The following is a 25,252-nucleotide window of genomic DNA, read 5'->3' as shown; positions in this document are numbered from 1 at the left end:
GGCCAAAAGCCTGTTGTATGGGCTAGGGGGCGTCTTCAATGTCGAAAACATTTATAGCGCTAGTAAGATCGGTAAGTAGCCGTGTGACACTAACATGTGCCGCTCCAAGGGCTCAGGAGTGGGACAAAAACACCCCCGACTGGATCTTTGCAGTGGTAGGTTCCAACTGAAGGCGGCAGTGAGGAGACTCTGTCTCCCAGCTTTGGTACTTCTCCCCAAAACTTTGGTCCCAAACTGAAAATTGTTTGAATGACCATCAAATCCTGCCATCAGTTGGAATCAACCACGTGAATTGTCCTAGGGGTGTTCCCTCCCTGTGCAGAGGGGCGGTACGTCTAATCCCCTGTGTGTGTTGCTGTTTCTTCCTGTAGGTCAAACACTGTGAATGTGCTTGTGACCACCACACAGCTTGTCCCTGCACTTGCCAAATGCCTCCTTTACGGCCTGGGTGGAGTTTTCCCTGTAGAAAACATTTATAGTGCTACCAAAGTTGGTAAGTAGGTGCCGGGGATAGGAGCGATTTTGTCAACAAGCTGAGCAACCTGTGATCGTCATCTCTGTTCAGAAGTGAAACAATCCTATCCACCAATTGTTGTATTTTGTTTAAGAGAACATATTAATATGTAAGAAACAAACCAGAAAATATATGGGAGAGAATTTTTGGTTTCAACAACTCATAATAAGGTTTCTCTGCATTTCTTACTTAAGTCAAATTGTGTGATTTTTCTTTCAATTTTTTTGCTCCCTACAACCTTCATGGTCTATCCTCAAGTAAACTGAAAACAAGTTTGAACAAAAGCAAAACTAAATTTCCTTGATCTAATAGTGTGTCTAGTATTTGTGATTTTAGTCCCAGGCTAGATTTTTTTCTTTTGCGATAAAAAAACTTGGTGCTATTTTCCTACTTCTGAAGTTAGATGACATACCATGTTGCTTTTCTTGTTGGGAAAATTGAATTAAAGTAACACTGACTAGAATCACACCTGAATCATGCATGAGACACCCAATCAATAAGAAAAGAAGCATGTGCATGGAAGGAGGCATTTTGCATCCTTGTTTGCATGATTTTTTGACGATTGCTCTTGGTGATTTTTTTTAGTAGGATACACTTCTTCTATGGCTTGTGGTGCCTGGTTCAACATGTATGATTTGACACAAAATATGCCAGTGCTTGAAGTCCTCTTAACACAGAAATTAAGCACTGGAATAACTCTAACAGCATGCTTTTGATCATTTTCAAAAGTCAAAAATCCAAAATTTCTGAATTGATGCTGTCCTAAGCCATGGAAGGAGTGACAAATTTAACATGATGTTAATGCAGTAACAGAAAACAATCTATATTCAAGCTCACAACTCAACTAACATCTCCTCTCTTCACTTTCCCGTGGAATGACCGTTGTTCCCCCTCCTGCCCCCCTCTAGGGAAGGAGAGTTGTTTTGAGAGAATTGTGTCCAGGTTTGGGCGGAAGGTCACGTACGTGGTGGTAGGGGACGGCAGAGACGAGGAACAAGCAGCCAAACAGGTACGTGTATGTATCACTCCGTAACACCAAATATTTCTGTCTTACGCCATCTGTGATCCTACTGTCAAAGGCTGAGATACAAAATGTATTTGACGAAATATACAACATGAATGTGGAACAGTTGATGATGAGTGTAGACTTCCACTGTACAAAAGTTCTCCGTGTAGTTATGATGTTGCTGTCACTTTGCAGGGATGTGTAAGTGCTTACAGAGATGCTAATTGATGTTCTTATTTCTCCTCCACAGCTACAGTGGCCATTCTGGCGGATATCCAGTCACAACGACCTCGCCGCTCTACATCACGCGCTGGACCTAAACTTGTTGTAGCCCGGAGCCACTTCTCCCAGTAGTCCAGATCTCTCCTCTAACATGCAGGCATCTGCAGTAGTACACCTTGTGGACCTGTAGGTTTACCCAAAAGGTTTATCCCACCAAACAAGAGATGGCCCTTCCTTTGCCAGTCACCTTTCAGATTTTGCCTCCTGCTGGCACAACAAACGTTTCTGGTCAGTTTCTCAACCTACCATTGCTGAAAGCCAATGTTTGTGGACTCTTTACAAACAAGCTTCTGTTAACTGAAGGCTATCGCACAATGCGGTTGACAGTGAATGAATGACTAAGTTTCCATCAGCTGCTGTTTTTTTTTTTCTACCCATGAAAGAGGTTGCGGCTAGTGATCAGTTGTGAGGAATAGATTGTTGTTCATCTACAGTTCTGTTATCGCCAGCAACCAAGTTGGGTCAAGCCTTCAGTAGCAGTGTTCAAGTCAGGGTACCAAACCAACATGCACCAACCAACCAATCATGACCCGCGGGGCAAATTTTTGTAAATAGATATGTTTACGATGTATTAGAGATCACATGACCTTGGTAATGGAGAGAGGAAATGGAAATATAGAAATAGGCATTCTTAGCTTTGCTGCTGTGTGACTCACACAGGCGATGTCAATGAAAACCAGCAGTAGTGGTAGGGATGAGAAGACGAAATATGTCATCACAACCAATGGAATGTAGCATTTACGTCATCTTGACTGATGGTCATGAGAGGTAGCTGTCAAAGGAAAAATGATGCTATAGGAACGTCCCATACTTTCACCAAAGTCTTTATTAATGTACAGACATTTGTTAAGGACAGCTTTGTAAACCCTCTCAGCTTGCCAAAGGTTGTAGACACCAGTAGGAACTGTTGTACGTTTCAAAGTCTTTTTCTGTGTGAACCATTCTGGCTTTTTGAACCTTTGTCTCTTGAGCAGATGTTGTATAGGAAATATGTTTGCCAAGTTGTGTCAGTACATTTGTGTGCCTTTGCCTGTTGATTACAGCTGATGTTTTCTGATTAAAACACAAGACATGGAGGAGTTATTCAAAACATTTACTGCCCCAATTACATAGTATCTAGTGATACTATGATAGTGTTTCAGGACCATCAAATACATTTAGTCAGTCAGTAATATGGGTGAGTGACATATATTATGCCCCACTTTATTTCTCAACAGATATTTCAACTGACACAAAATGTTGGCAAAAGGATAGCATTCATCCCTGCCTGTACTTATATAAAGTTTGTCTGGGCTTAATGCCCAAGCTGCGACCAAAATTACCCTTGAGTATTGATGGCTGTATAGGAATTAAAGCTATAGGAACTAGTTTCAGATACCGTAAAATCCAGTGAATTTGTGTCTCTGCTTGTAAGAATAGGAACTAGTTTCAGGTAGCCTAAAATCCAGTAGAGTTGTATCTCTGCTTGTAAAAATTGCTGCTTTTTGGGCATGTCACTGCTAGCCAGTAATGGATGAACTAGGGTAAGTAGTGTTTCCTCATTATTATGAGAGGACCACTAGAGGTAGGAATGTTGATTTGAAAAACTCCTCCAGTGCTTAACAAAAAAATATATTGACTTGGTGACATGGGAACACTGTCTGTTTGGGAAGTCAATTGTGTTATGAACGGCAAAAGCTAATTATGCGAAATTTATATATTTTTATTGAAGTGTTGTGTGTAGCTGTGACTAGTTTCAGCCATTGTTTGTAATGTATGTCCATGTAATGTACTTAGTTTTCTAGTGCCGAAAAATAGCTAAGATAGATAGACTATTTTGTACAGTTTCAGACTTTGAAAGATCGTATGCTATTGGTTATGTATGAAAGCTGATGTGAATTGTGTAGCAGAGAGCTCTGCTGTGATTAGTAGGTAGTTGACTCCGCCTTCTCATGACATCTCCATATATGGTCATGCAAGCCAAATTAGGAAAGTGAGTGATTACCATATATGGCATTTACCTCAGTATTGGATGTTGATATTCAACAGTGAAGTGTGTGATTGCATCTATAACTAGTTAAGATAAGAGGATAAACTGGATTTTGTAGGAACATTGTGTCAAAGCTTGCCATCATCAGGAGCTCAGCTGCAGACTGTGATTTAGCACCAAACAGAATCATGGCCCAAAAGCAACAACTACCAAGGCAAACAGATGTTTGGTTCAGTGAAATCAAGCAAGCAGTCTTTAACAAAAACATGTGGGGTAAATTCTGTACAGTCCATTGAAAACAATGATGCATCCAAATTTTGTCCTTAAAAGATGCAACCAAATTTTGTCCTTGAGATACGAATTTAAATTGTTGTAATTTTTGCTGGAGCAAAGTCATCCAAAACTTGTTGTAATGTTAGTAGGTTGGAAAATATGAATGAGTATGTGTGCCATTTCATTCATGAACATTGTTCATGGCCACTTCAATTTGCTCCTAGTGATAGGAATTCTAGTTGATCGTGATAGATCAATTTGTGGTGTTGCCTTGGGAACAGAAACTTTGTTGCCATGGAGACAGAATTGTCCAAACTCATTTGATTGTGTGGTTTGTGATGTGCTTGTTACCAAGGTTGCATGCAGGCTCCCAGAATGCTGTGGGCTCTTGTTGTTTGACTGTTGAACCATAACCCCATTTCAACTGTGACCTTGAACCATGCTGACCTGTAAACAAGTGGTTGACAGATTTGATATTTTATAAGCATAAGAAATAAAGATGTGTTGTGCTTTTCCATTGATGTGAAGTGGCCCTTTTATTTGCCATTGAAGTTTGATGTATTTCTATGTTAATGTAACATTTGATGTAAGAGGAACATAACAAATGGTGTGAATAAGAGGATAGCGTTGTGGTCTTCACTTGAAAGATAAGCTGCATTCATGAAGTTCATCTGTACTTTAATTCAATATATCATGATACAGGGAGGCCATGAACAAAGGACAATTCCAACTGTTATACACCCATCATGGAGCACTACAACAGTACAAGTTATATCTTGGTACATGTACTTATATGCATAAGAAAGTACCAAGCCAGAGCCCATACATTAAAAAGGTGTACATTGGATTCAATGCAGCAGTACATTCTACAACTCAAGTTGTAAAGACAAACATATTGATAGGGTGATAGATACACATCACGAAGGACATTGTAAAATGGGCTGTGAGCGGGTGAGGGACAAAAAATTCACTAGGACAAGATTACAGTAGTTGTTTTGTTCCCTTGATTACCAGCGCTATCAATTCCAGCCTTTGTTGTAAACAATAACCATACTGAACATCTAGCACTATGTACAGAATATTCACAACCATCCACAGACTGTACAAAACCACTGCACTGTTAACACAAGCATGAGAAGCACATTAGCCACAACACAATTACTCTCGGTATCCGTGCCAGTATTGATTAGCTAGACTGATTTATCTTTAAAGGTAATGTGTTTTCTGGTTGTTCTATGTAGGCAACATTTTAAGTATTCTGCAGATCAATACAGTATGTAAAACACTGCTAACCCACGTTAAGTATTTACAGTCTCAAATAAGTGAAAATGCACTTCGTAACAACAATTTACATCATAAGTAGTTTAGGGGTAGAAAATAACATGATTTCTGATATTCTGTACAATGAGCATGAGTGCATTTCACAGTGACTTGAAGCAAATTTAATGATACAGGTAACTTGGCGGTAACACCAGCATGGCAGCTAGGAAATCTGAGAAATGAGAAGCATTTCATAGATGATTTATAGAACTATATACATGGAACCTACATGTAAGGGAATGTAGAAATTGGAATGTTGTTCATACCACAGGACATGGCCATAATTACAGCTGTCAATTTGACATCACAGTTGAACAACAAATACAGCCATATCACATATCTTAGGTAACTTTGAGAAAAAGCACCAACCCGGCAAGCATGCCTTTCTAGGCATGCTCACATGTCTCGAATGTCAAGATTGCGTTACTGATGTACAGTACAGGACTGCACTGTGACCGTTAAGTCATGGTTTGTTTTGTGAAAAGGAGAATTAACCTCGCGACCTCGGTTCTGGATGCACCACCATGTTTGGAAGCTGCCGTGCCTCAGGTGTTGACGACCTGGCTACACGTATTTTCCTCATGATCAGTCCACATTTCTCTAGTCTGCACCGCCTTCATCGCCCTCCTCAATGGTAGCGTCTATGCTGTCCCCCAAGCTGCTGGACCGCCCACGGTTGTGACTCGTCACTCTCGGTAAAACTCGCTCCTTGGTAGGACTCCGGTCGATTTGCTCTTCGTCCTCGAGGCCTTTTCTTTCTTCTGGCACCACTTGCTTGTCGGGCTCGTCTGGTGTCTCTCCTGATAACGATTTTTCTCTCTCCTCTTTCGCTTTCTGTATGTTAGCCAATTTTTTCCACTGCTCCAGATTTTTCCTGCAAGACAAAAGATGTGACAACAAAGACTAAAAAATACATAACCCATCAGGATAACCATTTCATAATTCATCGAAAAAATCATGCGAAGAAATGTTAACGTTACTATGTTGAATGAAGTCCTTTACTGTGAATTTCTGTCCAACTTGGCTCATTACAGGTTACAACTAAGAGGTGTTTACATACACATATCGGTACATAGGTTCAGCTTCTTCTCACTTCTTGCTAATGGTATATTTAGTTACATGAAGTTAGTGAACAATAGATAAGACTCACAAGGTGCCTTCCACCATCGGTTCGCACCCCGGGATGACCTTCGCCAGGATCCTGTAGCAGGGTAAACAGATGCCCGAGATGAAGCCAACCTGGTTAGCGGGCAGCTCGTGTGCCCGGCGCCGGTCCATCATCGGAGCCGGCTCCTGCCCGCGGGCCCTCTCCTCGTCTCCCTACGGAAAAGATGAGATTTCTAAAAACACCATATCTTTGTGAAGAAACCTAAATTGTATAAAGCGGGGGTCATCGTACGTGAAATAGAATGGTGTAATCTGACCTTTCAACGTTTGTGAATCATGTGTGGTTGGGCATTTACATAATTTTTTTTTTTCGTATATGAACTGGCCTGACCAACTTGCTTCGCCATGCAACTCTTAAACTATATAGGTAATGCGCTTTTCATTAGAGAAAAAACTATCTAAGCTAGCTCTTCGATGACATTACCTGGTTGTAGAATTCTTCGAATATGACCTTGACTGTCTCCTGTTGTATCTCCCATGGTTTGACGATAGCTGACAGGTCGCATGCTGTCATGGTAACGGCACGAACTAGCTCCCTAACAGACATGGGAATAAACAAATCAGCTGACGTATTTCAACTTCAACTCGGATTGTCGTTTTGTACTAATTTTCCAGTCAAACAAGTAATCTGGCAACCGTGGTGCTGAATTCGTGGCTGTTGTTGCCCCCAGTTTCCGCTTTGTAAACACATGGTATTCCCTGTACCTTATCGATTTTATTGTGAGCTTGTTATTCTATATATGTATTTCTTGTTAGAATTTACGACAAAAAAGTGTTAGTTTCCCTTTTTCGTGTTATTGGCAAGACAGGAAAAGGCACCTTTCGCTCTTTCAAAGGGTTGCAGTTCAGCAAGTTCTTGTACTGGAAAGTAGCACGCGAATGTACTTATTTTCTCTATCTTTTCGTCGATCAAAAATTCTGATGATTTTAAATCCTGTGTAGACTTGAAGAACAACTCGACAGAGTTGAATTTGGCCACCAAGCTGCTTGAATCTAAATGGATAGATTGATAGATAGGGAAGACTGAGACTTCTCACTGACCTGTGATCCTCGTTTTCCCAGGAGAACTCCTCCTTGGCCACTACCTCCCGCAGCCTGTCGCTGTTGCCGAAGTACAGCGCGAGGTCAGTGGCCAGGATGGCGTGTTTGATGTATCCCAACACCTGAGAGGCACACACAGAACTGTATGACACAAAACTACTTTCTGGGGCGTGGAAAGGCAATACAGATTGTTAATACCTTGTAATTGTTGTAGCTATTTTCGTGCAAAGCGCAGTATGCAGATGAAAAAAAAACTGAAAAGGTTGACATACCAACATCTCTTGACAGGATTTATTTTCAGGTTCATATATGCTCGTTTCTAGAAATTCTGAGATAGTACAAACATTAAGCTAGTCAAGGATGTTTCTACGAATGGTTAACATGAAAATCCAACTTGATGACGTTCTAGTATCTAAATTTATATTGCTATACCATGTCACATAACACATGAATAAGTACCTGTTTGTACTCCTCCGAGCTAAGGTGCTTGAAGATGTTGTGTCCCTCGTGCTGCAGGATGGTGATGGTCTGGTTGAAGTGGTGATGTTCCATGGTGGAGGTGGAGTAGACCGCCGCCAGCGGGGACGAACTCTTCACCATGAACATGTTACTCTTACCGCGATGGTCCAGGTCGTGACACAGACACGCCACGAACAGGGCCAGACACTGGGGGGAGAGGGAATGGCACATTGTAAACGAAATGATGTTACGGAGTTACTATTAAATATACTTGACCATATATTCTAATTTCTACACACAACTAAACATTGAACTCACTGGAAGTTTCGGGACTATCATGTCAGCAAGAATTGAAATGATTTGCTTAACCAAACCTCAATAAACAACCAAATCTCTCATAGAGTTTATTTTTATTGTAAGGGTGCTTTAACAGTAAATTTGTGGATCGTCACCAAAAGCAGGTGCTCTTTTAGAGGCAACCTATTAGGGATAACTTATAACGCTACAGGAAAAGATAACAATCTTTATGTATTTCCAGGTTTCCAATACATTTTACATTCAAAGAATAAACATGATGTGAGGACGCGGAGCGCCTACCTCCAAACCAGTGAAGACATCCTGTGAGATTTTGATGACTGTGTACGCACAGTGCGCCACCGAGAAGGCGTGGGACCAGTTGTGGTACGGAACCGGCCGGTAGTTCTTCCTCACGGTCATCGTAAACCGGATCAGCTGCTCCATGTCAAATCTTGCAAAAAGGAGAAAATGCGAGAATAGAGCTTAAATTAGAAGTACGATAGGTAGAAAACAAATGAACTATGGCAGCTCAAAGTAACTGCTTGCTTCATTTTCCCTACTGGTCGTTATTGATCAAACATGGCAAAGCTTATGCTATACAGAAACAACCGTAATTATCCCGGGACGGCGCTTAGGGGAGAAATGATTCCATGTTTTTTATAACAACATATGATGATAGCTTTATCGTAAACTCATACCGGACAATGGGCAGTAATCACTTACATGAATAGTACCACATCTACTTAGCTTTTTAGGTTATTCGTTCACTATTCACTTCGCAGGTGGATGTTAAAGAGTATTGAAGAATCACGACTGACTTGCTCATACAAAATAGATCCTTGAACATCAGAATGACGTAGAGTGGCTTCACGTCATCTGGGATGCTCCAGGGAGAGTACTCAAATCTGTGGAGAACGAAGAACACAAACATGAATGCACCTCCCTTGACCAAGATGAAAATCTTGCCCTTACCACGAAAATCAACATCAGATACAATGTGAAACAGGTCGAGGACAGACTATTACAAGACTTTCTTGGTATATATTGTTATAGTTTATGTTTAGCTTAGTGCTTTCATCACAAGTTTCAATTGGCTGTTTTGTTGTTTCTGTTTCATTTTAAGTCTGTATTTTTATCATGTTCTGTTCTGTAGACTTTGCTTCTCGAAATTGAACTTGTTTAAAGCTGAAGAATTCAATAAACAAAGTGAAAATGGAGCTTGGACAAGGCGTCACACCTGGCCAGCTCCACTTCCTCCACATCAGGCAGCTGCTCCGCGTTGTCCAGTGCCTGTTTCAGCAGCTGGAATTCGCACTCTGAGCAGGTGCTGTGGTAAGACAACACGTCCAGCGCTACCTTGTACTTCTGCTCTGAACGCCTGATCTTGTCATACAGCTGGGACAAAAACAGATGCCTATGGTGAACTAATGTAGAGTATTTTATGGACACAACAAAAGTACAGGTAATCGCGACAAATCTTAGAAACTACAAAGTGTATCACTATTTAGAGTGTGATCCTTTACGCTTCAATTTCTAATATCTACTAACTAAACATGTCTCTCCAGGGACGTAGAGGATAAGTAAGTAAGAAAACATTTTCTGATGCATTAAATTATTTGTATGCTGAACTGAAGGTCTACTCATTGGATATCACCAAAGTAATGGTATTAAATCACATTTACCAGGAAATTGTCGTAAGTACTTTACTACTATGTATGTATATAGAGGAATGATATAGGAATATTGGGACGTATTGATGACGTACCTTTGCATGATGCAGAGCAAGCCCACAGTATACAGCAAACTTCTCAAACGCCTCCTCATCTGAGAACAGCCGGATAAGATAGTCACTGGTCTACATATAAAGCGGACAGTGGCTGAACTCGAGAATAGATCAGAGATTTTGTCAGGGAGTTTGTATACAGAGGTGAATATGAAGATATGCGTTATGATAGCCACCCATAACGTTCAGCTAGCGTAAGATACCCAAGAACGGCATCAATTAAAATACCCTTTAGCCCACTTAGAAGAAAGATCAAAGAAAGTGTCGGCATAATATTTTCTCTTTGAATAGAATTATTTTAGATATCTTTTAAATAATTTTGATGACTTAAACATGCATATAGAATATAACATCAAAGCATTACTCTTCCCATTGTACAACTCATCAACGAGTAAAAGATACAAAATGGAAAGAACTTCAAAGGGGCTTCAAAGATAGTTTGAGACAAAGAGTTGACATTACAAAAAAAGCAAGGGCATCCTTACTCACTCCCATTCTTTTCAAGAAACATAAAAGCTTTCAGCCGTAACTTCCAGCCCAAAGCTCTCTGTTCCGTTATGCCTGATGTAAATGGTGGCTATTGTTTGGTAACAAATCCCACTTTATGTTGACAAATTACTCTGTCAAGTCTAGTCACAGTGTAAATGCCCCTCTGCTTCCCCGTGGCCCTGTGGGAGCGACAGTGCCACGTGTGAGCCACATGGAAACATATGTTATCACCGCTCCTAATGGCGCTATTGTTGCGCCACAATCAGACTGTAGATTAATGAGTCCTCCGCGAGCCTGCGAACACCTGCCGACCTGCACCGGTACGAGTAAATGTTGCTGTATTCAGCATGAGAGCCCGTGCGCTCTCAGTAAAAGCTTTCCTATTGTCCCTGAATGTTCCGTCTGTACATGATGTATTGCCTATTTTGGAAGTGTCCCTCCTTGTGCCCCTATGCTTTTGGAAGCTTTTGGAAGTTTATTGTACCCGGCGGCGTATTCATAGTAGATGTCTGATCTAGGAAAACCCAATGTCGCAGCAGTGAGGTATTGTTCATTGGCTACTACCGAGAAACCACATAAACTTTAGGGACCATTTATTATGAACACAACAGAACATTTTAGCCAAAACGCTGCCCAGAGAGAAAATGTACTTTACTTGTAAGCGTTACTTATAAGCGTTGTTGTGTTTATGCTGTATATATTACTCTCATACCGTACTTAATGCGGGTTGCCGAGAAACGACTTCCCGTGACTGACCGGTATTACCATGTTTGAAGAGAGAATTACAAAACGACTTTGGAAAAAAAATCTTCCATCTTGCAATTCAACATCAATTGAAAGGCAAGCTTTAGCTCACCCAGCATTTGTCATGATCTCCCTTGGTACATATTTACTCTTTGTAATGGTTAAAGTCATTCATCTGAACGTTCATCAGAAATTTTATTTAACTGCTCTTGTCGGACCTACAAAAAGGCGTTCACCTTTTGTATTTCGTTTTTTCATAACTGAACATAAAATGGGAATGAATTGCTTTAGAGTACCACTGGGTGCTTTGCTGTAACAGCCTCTTTACATTGCAACAACACATTTTTATAATGTTGCACATACGGGTCCACCATCAGTGCAAAGGGCATGCTCTCTATGTGTGCTACAGAAACACGATGATTTGACATTGGTGAGTTGTATTCTCGGTGGCCTCATGTACATGTGTATGAAGGCTATTATGATCGGCAATTGTAGCTCGGAATGGCATAACTGCCCCCGACTGACAAACTTGCAGAAAGGGAAAATATATGCATAAACGTGGGGGCATTGATGGAGGTCTTCCTTATATGGCATATATAGCACTTCACTTTCGCCTACAAAGTTTGAAACTGGAAGAATTCTGCAGGAAATTATCCCGTCAGCACACGTGGAATGACAAGAGAACATGGGGAAACCTTCGTATCCTCAACCCCATTCCATCATGATGAAAAGATTGTTTTTAAAAGTTTGTTGTGGGTTAGACGTGCATAGTTGTGGCGTGGGCGCGTCTTTAAGCTTTTCAGAAGTACGGTGTAATGATGATTACTCAGTACACCGTAGGTGCCTTGGGTACAGACGGACGACATGTCGAAGCCTTTTCCCTTGTCGTCATGTGGTTCAATCAAACAGCTTCAATGTGTATAGAAAGCTCCACGTCCCCTGTTCATCTGACCACTCTTATGCACGGACAACTCCCCTCCCAACACAAACACATAGTCGCACACACACACATCAAAGTTGACGTCGGCAGAACAAATGGAACACGATATTAACACGGTACAAAGATTGACGACCCCATTAGGTAGTGCCGGGTTAATGGCTGGTGATGGGGAGATTAATATTTCATCACAAACCAACGCCTTTTACATTGTCACACAGACGAGAGGAGCACATTTTGGGGATGGAAGAGCCTCGCTCACTTCGTTGGTAACAACGAACGTCCATTTGGTTGCACAATAAAAGTTGTATTGTAATCGTGAGAGCTAAGTGACCATAAAATCCAACTTTGCCTATAAAGGCAGGACGAAATCATATCATACAAACATAATTACACGTACCATATGAATATTACTACTTCACATACGACTGGTACATGTGCTACTTCATATCATGCCAATATTCCTACTCTGTTGCCGTGAATTATGAAGAAGACCTTAAATATTTTGAGATATTGAAAACCACACTTGTATTGAATTATATAAACAAGTTGAACCTCCTTGATATTAAGTAGAGTGCTATACTGTTTCCGTTAATTTTGTTTGGCAAACACCATTATTGAGGTTGATGAATAGCTTGACTATGTTTGTGATGAGATTATGAGGTATAGTTGTTACAATGTCTGTCCATTATAGCGGTTTGCCCCCAGATTAACCTTAAGTGACCCCGTCTCACCATGTCAAGTACCGGCCGCTGTAAAACACATTTACCTGGCGAGCGCATTACATTTCTACTCAACGTGTTCTTCACACTTTCACGCAGAATACGCGCCATACTTCTAGATTTTGACAACAATATAAAAGTGGAAGAACGTTTTGTTGTGTCATTACTCAACATCTAATGACTGTTTTCTACGACATTACTTTTAACTACAGATCACCAATCATATTGCCAGTGTTTCACAAGACAGACAGTTATTTTGACTCGACACGTTGATGTTCGTACTTACCTGCTGTTGAGAAGGGCCCGGCTAGTTTGTTCACCATCTGTACCACACCAATAACGCTATAGGGAGGGTGGAGGGGACAAGGTTATAACTTCTAAATACCTGAAACATGAGACATATCACATAACCTTCCATAACTGAATGTAGCTAAAATCGTCTACAACTTTTCTACTTCATAAGAATCACGCTTTACAACTCCATCACATTACATACATGTAACGATATTTTGAACAACAGATATAGAATTGATAGTCAAATAAATAACGGATAAATGATATAAAGTTTATGTGACATAGTATTTTTCACTTGTCCAACCGAGAAAATGATTAGCTAGGACATCATTCGGGCAGTAGCCAGTGTTCTTGTTGGTGAGAGCAAACGACTTTTGACTTTTTCTTTTTGACTACGTTTTCCGAATCTTTCAAGGCTACTTCTGTTGTGCTTTTCGTGCGGGTCTGTATATTTAAACCTGCTACGTTCTATTTACGGAGTCATCATTCTCGCACCAGAACAATGGCGGCGCCATTAGCCGCCCGCCAGCTACCAGATGGGAGGGTGTGGCGCGCATCGCTGAAGGTTGCGCCGCACAATGGCGAACAACTCGCACATAATGCAGACAGAATCGGACAACAATACACCGCCTGGGAGATTAATGGGCGCCCGCTACAAAACAATATGGACAAATGGGCTTCTGTATGGAGAGGATTTAAGGGCTAGGTTCCTCGTCTGCATTTTATGAAGACATTTTACAACAATTACCGGTGCATAATTGGAGGACAATGGAATGGGGTGGCGCCGGACTTGTCGGTGGTTTAGGCTAATGTACTTCATTGTTCAACGTTGGCAACTGTGTGATTGATAGCCTGACTAGAACGGAACCTATTTGACGACACGCCAACAACGCTTGGCGAAATGGGTGTAAGTTTGATTGAACAACAATAGAAGAACGATGCTGCTGCGGAGTAACAGGGTCATGAATTGATTTCCCGACGTGAGTGAGGTTGAAGAACGAACAGGCTATAGACAGTAGATAGCGCCGTGCCAAGGAATAGTGATGGGTACAATAAACTTCATTGATAAGTAAAACTTAGATAAGTTGCGTATGGACAACAAAAACTGTGCGAGATTCACCACCGATTGGTTCGGTTGCGTCTCTGAAGGCGCTGCTCAATCCAAAACACTGACTGTCTATGCACGTCATTCCAGAAGCAGACCTATTCCAGACAGGTGATTATTTTACATGGTTATTTTTGTAGCAATATTTCCATCCTAGACGTAAGATCTGTCCTTTCCAGTTGTTTCTTGCCAAAAAGTAGGACAATGACACATCTCGATCAGAAAGTGCTCTTAAGTAAACTATAAATGCCTGAATATTTTCCCCAACAGCACACTGATAAGCGTAGATGGGTATATTTGCAGGTGTGACGGATTTAGACCTGACAACTCCCCAGCGCAGCGCCGGTCTGCCGGATGGCCACCGTGGGAACGTCAGTTTGTCAGTGTGGCGTGCATCGCTCCGCTCGCTTCTCTGTGATTAAAAATTAACGACCGCCCTAATTGATGATTAAGTAAAACATGGGATCCTGTTACGGCGCTGCTTGTCCCCGAAGGGTCTTCACGAATGGGGGAACAAATTAGTCTGACACACGGCTCCTCTGGGCGGGAGAGGATGGGGAGAGTCATCAGGCATCCGCACAGAAATCACGGGACTCCTGGGTACTCATTTGCAAAAGGACATTTTTGCTGTATACAGAAAATCATGTTATGTGGAGAGGAATAAAACAGATACATGTACTACTGAGTCAGAAGGATTTTTCTTGATACATGTATGTATATGTTCATTTAGGCTCCCTTTCCACCAGACGGCGATCGCGGAGCGACGACAGTATCGACCAAAACTGGATTTGTGTGACCTTTGATTTTATAAGTTGAATATGTGGTGCAAGATGTAAAAGTATGTTTAAAAGACAACAAAACACATAAGACGTTAAACAAATTGGTCTTCAACTACGTCGAGCGATCCGTCAAGTCTTTGGTCGCATTGCAGTCTCCACACTAGTGGAAAGGAGGTATTAGAAATTGTTGATAAAACTAAAAGCGCACAGTTTGATTTGGCCATGATGTTCACCATCGTGCTGAGGGGCGGTTTGACTATTACAAATTATAGTCATACATATCCATCAACCAGTAAAACGCTGATAACCATCTTGGCAGGGTTCCAAGTCTATGACAAAGACTTCCCAAAACTTCTTCCAGGACAGAAAAGTTGCTCCTTGCTTCCCCCGAGACGCTGTTCCCGCGGTGAGTCGCCGGTGATTTGTGACGAGGGAATTCCGTGACACGTACCAACCCTGACGTCCCGCTAAACGGCAAAACTCTTAAACTATCAGGTTACCGACAATGGATGTGGACGGGCGATGATTCAGGGTGGAGGCTTAATTACCCCGCATTTTTGTGGAGACGTGATGAATTGTGACCAGGACACAAACTTGTGTAGTTAGGCATAACTGTGGTCTCACTACTCCATTATAGCGGTGTTGGCACGGCGTTTAACAGTTTAAGATAGATGTCATTGGTTAGATGAGAAAGTAAAGCTAGCCATAAAGACTGTTAACTAAAATATTTCAAAATGACAAATTCGGTTCTAATAGCGGCGATTAAACTCCAGTTCATCAACAGTAGAAGTTATATGATTTAGAAAAAATGCAGCTTCATGCAACGCTTTGGCACCGTAGCTTGGGTGCCATTTATCAAAACTACATCAAGAAAGAGAGCATCGAAAATAGCTGCTGAAATCTACGTTCGCGATGTTTCACAATACATCTCGGTCAGCCTTTCTGCTTTGTAATTCCATCATATGGTGATGGTTCTCTGCATCTCTATTTGTGGTCTATTAGCAAGAAAATTGACACTATGAAAGTAATTGAGACGCTTCCCAAAAACCGACATCACAGTTAACACCACACTATCACATGTTGCGGATGTTGTCTTTCATAACTAGACACTTGTCTATATGGCTTTCCTACGGCATTAAGTCTTATCAGGGCACATCCACGGGGTAAGTAAACACTTTCCGACTTAATGATTGTAAAGGTAAGAGAGATATCGCTTACTTAACAACCTTTACTCAAAGAGATAATCTCTCTGACGGCTTAGCACACCAAACGCATTATTTTCATACAGACTCACTCAGAGAGAACAGCTTACAAGTAAAGTTTAAAGCACTTATGAAAAGACCTAATAGCTCAAAGTACCAAAGCCTGTCTGTATAGAGTTATTAATGCTTGATAGGCATTCGGGGAATTCCGTGCGAGGAGGGCCGTTCTTGATTGGAATTGCCTTTTTCATCTACCGCGCGAAGTTGCGTCGTGTCGGGTTACTTCTAATGGCTGGTGGGCAGAGATGGATGGTGACGGCCTGTCTGACCCGCTTTGATGTGTACTACATGTTGCAGCTGAAGGCGCAGAAGAGCACCTAGCCAAACAGCTTGTCCACAACTCATGAAAGAGCCGTTATAATCCTTGGGTATTCTGGAGTGTTCTAGCTCCATCTTGTTGCAATGAAAGGGCACATGAGTCAGAAAAGGAAAGTGGTCTTCACATGCTGATTAATGGACGTATCATACCATACCGTACAATTGTTTCTGAAGTTTAACGTACAGGACAATAGCCATAGGGTTTCTTCATTTTAACCATACAGTATATACACTGTATAAGTACATTCCTGGTTACCTTATCAGTAATCCAAAAGCTTTCTCTAACCATGAGACGCTTTGACGTTAATATTCTGTGGCAGAAATGTGAGGGCGTTTTTACATGGAACTAACCACAGCACTTTCAGGACCAGGGACATGTATGTTTAAAGCGCCACCGTGGGATTTTGGGAGAACTGCAGTGCTGTTCAAAATTTTATGAACGAGGTTATGAACAGAGCTGTTATATTACAGACGTGGAAGCAATGCCTCCCAGTGACATCTTGATAAGCTGCAGCTTTAATAACAGGGCACAGGAACGAGGCAATGTTCAGCACGAACCTGGAGTATCAAATGATAGCTACTTCAGAATCTATTTGTTATGATGTCGTTCATGCGCAAGTTATGATTGTGCTATTCATGAATTACAAAATGGAATAGATGTCATGGAAAGACACTCTCCGTACCTTCCCCTGTTGTAGATAGGCATACACAGAATGGTCTTTGTGTGGTAGCCAGTCTGTAAGTCCACGTCCCTGAAAAATATGTATGAAACAGTTTGCAGTGCCTCCTTGCTGATAAGGCATGTATTGCATATTATATCATATTACGCGTCATTTAAGACTATTTTCCTTAGATGAAGTTTGTCGCGAAAATACAAAATATATGTCATGTATGATAAATACAACAAGTATAACACCGCTGAACTATGCTATTATGTCCATGCTGTACCTGTTAAAGCGACCGTCCTGATACGCGTCTTTGATGTTGAGAGTCTCTCCGGTCGTGGCTACATGGCCGCCGATGCCCCTGTCCATTGGAAACCTACACAGTGAGAAAACGGAAACACATCGTAAAGATTTAGACAGGTGCTTCGTGCACAGCGTCTGCCCTTCACTTCATCGAATCTTGAGCCTTGTATAACTTTAACTAAAACACATATGATATGATAATGACACGTCATCTAACACAGGGACAGTACAAATCAATGATATCTAAAAGCGCTGACGCACATGCTGATGGCTCGATTAAAGACGTGTTATGATAAGAATCCCCAAACGGAAAGAAATCTGTAATTTACGCGTGGATGGGAGTGGACAGTTGGTAGGTTATCAGTTCATTGGTGAACGTATACATGAAGGTGTACACGTTATCATGAATAAGACGGTTAGAGTCTGGGTAGGTAGGGTCAGTTTCAAACGGTTAAAACGGTGGTGTGGGGCAGGTGAGGGGGGAGGGGGTAGCAGTATCCACTTCTACTTGACGATCACGTTTCTCGTTTCTCTTGTGACTTTCAGGTTGGTGGACTGGACTTTAAAAATCTATGATAAGTACGGTATTGGTTCAGGAAACTACACTCTACTAGAATGACACAAGAGCGAGGACGGCAAGAAAACGCTGTGTGAAACTACAGACTACTGGGCAAAATCTTCAACAACCATTTGTTAGGAGTGCTGGACCTGCTGACGTGTCGCCATGTCCGTGTGTTACCTGATGTCATTCCTGTTCATGTGTGATAAATCTCGTCCAAACTCCTCCACAGTGTAGGACGCCCTCCTACTGAAAATGTGCAGGTGTGCAAAATGTTTATCAACTCTATGTTTCTGTCTACATCAATTACGCGGAACTTCCCTACGGTTGAAAGCCAATCTTATTTAAGAAATGAAGTTAATGAAGGGATAGACATAGACATAGATGACAAGTGATAAATACATTAAATGAATGTAAAAAGGCTGTGGAAAATGAAGAAGAACAGTTGATACTTTTGACTATACTGCCGCGTTGCGAGACTAAACCAAAGTAATAGAATATATAATGATGATAAATCTATTTAAGTACACCTTTAAGTCCCAAGTGCTTGCACACAACGGTTCTAAATAAGGTTTCATCATGCCCGTTGTTGACAGTAAGTGAAATGTCCCTGAGAATCTATTTTGGTGCACTTGCTAGCACGTATACACGCTTCCGCACAAATTGATATTGTCGTGCCTGTCAGCATCGGTCTTCTCCAGTATCTACCATACAAGTCCAATTAGCTGCCAGGAAGGAATTAGCTACATGTACTGTTCCTGCAAACGACTTCAGGTGAACGCTGCCGGTGGTAACGTTGTAATTGCTTATCGATTTTGGCATTCCGTGAGATCCCAACGCAAATAAATGAGAGCTACATGTAATTTAGTTCTATTATGATTACATTCAAACTGTGTTGAATAACCATACAATAAAGAAACAAAACCACATGTACTGCTGAACGCACCGCAGCCTAACCATCAATAAATTGCATTCTGGGATCGACAACTTTGACCTTATTTTTTGCCCGCCATTTTGAAAACATTGGGCACACAAACGCGTTGGGCTGAATGTTGTGCAAGACGACGTGGGAAGAGACAGTTATTCTTCTTACCTTATTTCCTTCCTTTCTACTTTTTCTCCCTCGGGTTCGTCCAGGCTCACATCACTCCCAACGTCAAAGATCCGGGCGTACAACTCGTTGGTTTTGCTGTCAACAAGGAAAAGCGAGGCGCGATCAGCAGTCACCAGCTTCTGGGCGTGGTTCTATTAGAACAGAAAAATATGACCTGGTGAATGCATGATAAGGTCCATGGTAATGTTAATTCGCTATGTTAACCTTAAAATAAAGACACACTGTACTCCTACACCATGCTGATGTACAGCATCAAGCACACCGCAAGTACGCTGGAATCACGCTGTAGAACATTTAGTGGCACTCATAACTGATAGCCATAAACAGACATGGTGTATTTAGGGTGAAGCAACGCATTGAATCTTATGATAAGAGGCAATACTAAGTCAGTGTTGCAATTTTGAAAAGAGAGAATTTTGTACTGTAGAGATACTAAAGATGTTTGTATCATCATACATGTGCAATTTCAATAACCGGAAGTGGGTCGTACCAAATCTTTACATAAAAACCCTCGCCATAATCACGTCATAAAACTATCAATGACACTGCATGTACTAATCCGTTGAATGGATTTCAACTCAGCAGCTATCAGAGAATGAGATGGAGAATTACCATAATCTTCATGATGACGGTGTCCATACTGACGATGTCCTGGAAGATGGACCTACAGAGACCGACAAAGGGCAATTAAGTATTCAGATTGTGAAACAAGCTGATATTTAAGCTCAACGGTTTAACACTGACTCTTCGAAGTTTGTTTCGTTAGAAACATGCTAAAAACAAGAATATTGCATGATAGAACTGCTAAATAGATTTCTTTACAGTACAAAACTCGGACCTGTCCTTGGTGCTGAACTGTTCTTTTATCAAATCATGATAAAAAAGACTGCAAAGAAACAACATTGCCTCCTAATTCTGTATATAAGTGAATGTTATCTAGATGCAAACAGTCCTGATTTAAATGTATTGTGATGTCTCACCTTGTGACCGACAACAAGAAGTCATTCAGCTGTTTCTGTTTCATCATCATATCGACCATCTCCGCGTTATGCAGGGCCAGCCCTCCCCACAACAGGATGGTGTTGGCTGTCTGAGGACGGACAAGATGGGACAATATCTTTACTTCAAATCGCATTTCTCTGAAAACAGCCACAGGAGCAAGGGTTGTGCGATATTGTGTCACACTGTCACGAGTATTGGGCGCCACCCCAATTTTATGGACCCGACGTTGCGCCAGATTTTTGCGAGTAGTGTGCTTGTGTAGAGCTGTGGTTAGGGCTAGGGCCTGCGTTAGGGTTACGGTTTGACAAATGTCTGGGTCGGGGTTAGGGTTAAGGCCAGGTTTGGGGTAGCCTCTACTGCACAGTCGCCTCTCCCAAAATCAGCTTAGACTACTACTAGAATGTTACCAAGCTCCACGAGCGTGAAGCATTTCTCTCCCAGACACAGTTGGAAGCCATGGAATCCATTATACAACTATAACAACCACTTGTGCGTTTGTCCTTTATAATCGGGATGATACAAATTGCCACTGCTGTTAAAAGGTATCTTCTTATGTCTACGTTTCAATAACATTAACGTCTAGCCGTGTATGCTTGGGTTCAAATCGCACGAGTTAAAAATCTGTTAGAACCGGTACTTGTAACACATGTCACGACCAATGTTGTAGAAGCGTTGAGCGCTCTAGCATTGATTGTCCATTTCTTTCATCTTGAAATAACAGCTTGCGGAAGGTCGGCTTTGACGTTGCGAAATTGCATCATTACGGAGGTTAATGAACATTCACGTCACCACGAGCGGCAATCTTTGATGCACTTAAGCGCCGAGGAACGCTTTCTTCGTGCTGAATATTACACACCGCACATGCGCAACTTTGAATTTATCGTGTGAGCAAATATCCATATCTGTAGATCTAAGTCATCTGTTCATTTAACGGGTATGGCATGTTTGAATATTTGAATATCATAACTCACTTCTTCTTCTTCGTCACTGAAAGCATGGCTCCCTATGGTCCTGTACAGCTCGGCAATACCTGTTGAAACAAGTACATGTATGAGCAACAAAAATCAAAGATGTCCTTGAATCTAAGAAAAATGCCTTCTCCGCGTTCTGTTCCTAGGCGCTGAGATGAAACATATGGATTCAGTGAACATGACAAATTTCTGTTTGTTTATTATGACTTAATTTCACTTTTTTTGCTCTCGACCTTTGTTTTCTTTCTTTCTGCTTATTTCTGTTCTTTATCCGTTGGACAATTTTTAAGAATTTCCTGTGAAACACAACACAGTCACACATCCTTACCCCCCAGGGTTCCGTTGGACCTCAGGATGGGCAGGCAGAGGATGGAGCTGGCTGCAGCACAGTTGGCCCCCAGGCCTTCTGGGTACTGGTCGTGCTGTGGAGGAAGCACTCAGTGTAAACCAGGTACCTCAGTGAACTGTGCGTCACTTTCAGAATTCACTCACTCACTCACTCACTCACTCACTCACTCACTCACTCACTCACTCACTCACTCACTCACTCACTCACTCACTCACTCACTCACTCACTCACTCACTCCCTTACTCACTCACTCATTCACTCTCACTCACTCTCACTCACTCACTCACTCACTCACTCACTCACTCACTCACTCACTCACTCACTCACTCACTCACTCACTCACTTACTCACTCACTCGGATGGATGTCCTTCATCAATGTAAAGCTCTAGTTTTGGTACCTAACTGCGAAAATGAGACCTGAAGAAATTGGAAGGTGGTCGCAACATTTTTCCGCAGTTATGTTACAGAAATGCTGGCATAATTCGTCTTTTCAGATTCACGGGTCACGTACGATTTGCTTCCAGAGGAAATATCGACCCAACAGAAGCAAAGCCCCATTAGTTTTAATGGTCTCATGGTGCATGTACTGTACCACATATACAGCACCATCTCTGATCACTGTGCACTGGGACGGACAAGGAAGGGTTGCTGGGTATGTGCGTTTCACTTGTATGGAGTTGCCGAGAAGAATTACAGGAAAATACATTTTATCACCTCCAAACTTCCTACCCGTCTGACAACAAATCAGACGACTCATTTTCACTACATCATCATCCTGTCATTTCATTATATGTTTTCCCCTAAACTGCCAAAACACTGTATTACTTGGTGATTCGCTGAAAAACCTTTGTTTGTTAGATGGAAAATCTGCGAAACTTTATGAAGGGCTGTCCCGGTGTGTAAATCCGTACCCCAAGAACATGTGTTGTCTTGACCGGTTGAGACGTGGCGGCGACGAAGGCGGCTACAGTTGTCCCCTCACACACCGGCCATGATGGCGCCGACACCTCCTCGTCACTCTCTCTGTGTGGGGTGGGAACAACGATGCACCAATAATCATACCATGTAAGGAACAAAAGTTATAGTGGCCCTGTGTATGATTTGATAGTTTTCACGCTTACGGGTGTTGAAACAGAGGAATCTACAGGGACAATGACTTCAACTTCTGTCAGGATTCATCAACTGTATTGAAATGAAGCTGACTAATCAAATACCTAGTTGTGATTATCTCTTTTCTGTGTCCAATTGACATCCGACGCTCTACAACGTTTCACTGGGAACCTTGCACATGAGCACAGTACATGTCATCCACAATGCTCGCGACACACATAATTGTACGTGCCAATCATCATCTATTCCTGTACGTTATGAAAGGTTTCTTGAGCAGAGTGTGTCATGATGGAATGATCTTAACTTCATGGTCAAAATGGTCATTTCAAGGTGTGATGATGAAACAGATGTGATGATGATGAAACAGCCAATGCGGCAAAGCAGCTGTTACGACCCCGGTCTTTCCGTGACTATCTGAAGGGTATGTTAATGGCCGTTACTTGGAAGAACGGGACCAATTCGAATCGATATCCTACATGTAACGTTACACGACGCCAACTTGCCAGTGACACTGACAGTGACTTGTAGATGACGTCACAGAGTAACATGACCTGTCGCCAATCACGTCAGGTGTGTCATGACCACAGACGGTGAATAATGTGTCAGACTTACTCCGGCTCCAGCGCGTCTGGAATGATCAGGAAAATCTCCTGGAAAGGACAACATCATCGATTTGAGGATGGAAATGGTTGGAAGGGGACATTCAATCATAGTGATAATCAGACTCCATTTCATCACGATTTGATTTGATTGATTCGAGGCGGGTTTCAGATGCATATCTTTCCAGCAAAACAAAGAAGCATTGAAATCTCACGCAACACTTAAGTATACAAAACACTTATACGAGCGATCGCGATGATGTCACGGTGACGCAGTGGTAGGCAAAAAGCAGGTGTTTGGCTAAGGATTGATTTACATATTAACCAGTAATTTGAGCCGCTAATTTGAATATCAATTTTTGATCCAATCCACTGACGTCCTGGTAGGCAACAACCGTCCAATACCCTGGATATAAACAACAACAGCGATCGCTCGTATTGACATATGTCATATTTAGCTTTATTAACATAAGAGAATAATCACAAACTAAGTAGTACCTCTCCGTTGTCGTCTATCCCATACGCGTTGAAGCCATCAGCGTTAGTGGCTGTATGTGAAGGAAAGAACAGTCGTCATTCACGGCCAATTTCCCTGCCCCTTCCCCTCCCCCTTCCCCTTCCCCTTCCCCTTCCCCTTCCCCTTTCCATTTCCATTTCCCTTCCCCTTCCCCTTCCCCTTCCCTTCCCTTCTCTCTAGGAATTTTAGGTAATGTGTCAAAGGTAAAGGCCTCGAAAAAGAAAACAGTCCTTGTCTCGACGGTCTCGACCGTTGTTTCGATTTGGTCCAGACGGTTCTTGTTGTCTTTTTGTGTGTCTTTACCCGTCGCCTCACAAGCGTCTGATCTCTGTGAAAAGGCTTATACGCATGCTGTAGGCATACCTATTTTGATGCTGAGCGTCATCTCGTACAGCAGCAGCAGGTGGTTGGGGTGAGTCCCGATCTGCTCGGTCAGCTCATGGAGGTGTTCCCGCTTGTCCGGGCCGGTGTAGCGCTGACAGCGGAAAGACGACATTTTTGAAATAGTTTCAAACCTTTCAAAATTCTCTACTTACTGATTTTACAAGGGATAAGCTCCAGACTACCGTGTTGCTAGATGGTACGTGTGGTCCTAATATTGATTGATACAAACATGCGTCACTAGTGTTTGATCTCCGTTGCTTTAAAGCAAGCTGTCGCAAGCGTCAAGGGAGCGCAAACATTGGTTCATTGTCGACTTTACATGTAAGAGCTGGCGGTCGCCTTGCAAGTGAAAGGCAGAGCCTGTGGTAAATACGGAGGATGGTACCCAGGGAAGATAGTATAAGGCATCGTCCTGATTTGGACTGTAATCTCATCAAAACGAGTCTAATTGATCCATAACCTACTCTCCAGCTGCAAGCTTTAATGAAAGTGGCTACAAAATCTATTATCAGGCAGACTTGTAGTATTATAGCATGAGTCATGGCCTGGAGCCTAACTTCAACCAGCGGTGAAGATTAATTCACAACGCAAATGCTACAACAAAACAAATAGCTGCCTGTTGCATAGGACGTTCGATTCTCTGGAACCCCATGCTGTTGCCATCACAAAAAGATGCTAGTGATATAATGTACTCTGATCTTTCAAGTATCAGTGTGTAAAATGTATCCTACAAAAAAGTTAATGTTATCATATTTTCCCTGTATTTCCATCAGCAAGGCGGCAGTATGTACCGCGGAGGTCCTACCCCGATTTTCAGTGACGATGTCCGCTTTAGCAGCCCGGCATTCGGTCTCCTGGAGCCGGACATGTCTGTGGGAAAGACGGAAAATCGTAAGCAAAAGCAACATGTCAATATG

General features: G+C 42.0%; 2 protein-coding genes across 2 annotated transcripts in view; one reads left to right on the top strand and one right to left on the bottom strand.

Annotated features, from left to right (window-relative positions):
- LOC118410459 (eyes absent homolog 1-like) overlaps positions 1 to 4,559 on the top strand; it is a gene marked incomplete in the record, with an annotated part of 97,819 nt that extends 93,260 nt beyond the window's left edge. Inside the window, 3 exon segments of the mRNA XM_035812191.1 lie at positions 372 to 493; positions 1,423 to 1,529; positions 1,771 to 4,559. Coding sequence (XP_035668084.1) covers positions 372 to 493; positions 1,423 to 1,529; positions 1,771 to 1,851 — 310 coding nt within the window.
- Positions 2,886 to 25,203, bottom strand: LOC118410458 (probable 3',5'-cyclic phosphodiesterase pde-5). Its single transcript, XM_035812190.1, has 23 exons — positions 25,141 to 25,203; positions 24,315 to 24,426; positions 23,933 to 23,982; positions 23,448 to 23,485; positions 22,637 to 22,748; positions 21,704 to 21,797; positions 21,376 to 21,434; positions 20,383 to 20,492; positions 20,015 to 20,066; positions 19,382 to 19,533; positions 18,469 to 18,537; positions 17,710 to 17,802; positions 17,445 to 17,513; positions 13,290 to 13,345; positions 10,094 to 10,152; positions 9,566 to 9,723; positions 9,147 to 9,233; positions 8,629 to 8,779; positions 8,032 to 8,238; positions 7,573 to 7,694; positions 6,956 to 7,067; positions 6,515 to 6,684; positions 2,886 to 6,238 (listed from the first exon to the last, which is right to left on the bottom strand). The coding sequence occupies exons 1-23, from the start codon at positions 25,201 to 25,203 to the stop codon at positions 5,965 to 5,967; spliced, it is 2,469 nt and encodes an 822-aa protein (XP_035668083.1). The 3' UTR covers positions 2,886 to 5,964.
- Positions 25,204 to 25,252: the final 49 nt, after the last annotated feature.

The sequence above is a fragment of the Branchiostoma floridae genome, chromosome 2 (assembly GCF_000003815.2).
Source record: "Branchiostoma floridae strain S238N-H82 chromosome 2, Bfl_VNyyK, whole genome shotgun sequence".
Classification (NCBI taxonomy): Eukaryota; Metazoa; Chordata; class Leptocardii; order Amphioxiformes; family Branchiostomatidae; genus Branchiostoma; species Branchiostoma floridae.
The sequence above is the reverse complement of the archived record's forward strand: the minus strand, read 5'-3'. Positions and strand labels throughout refer to the sequence as shown.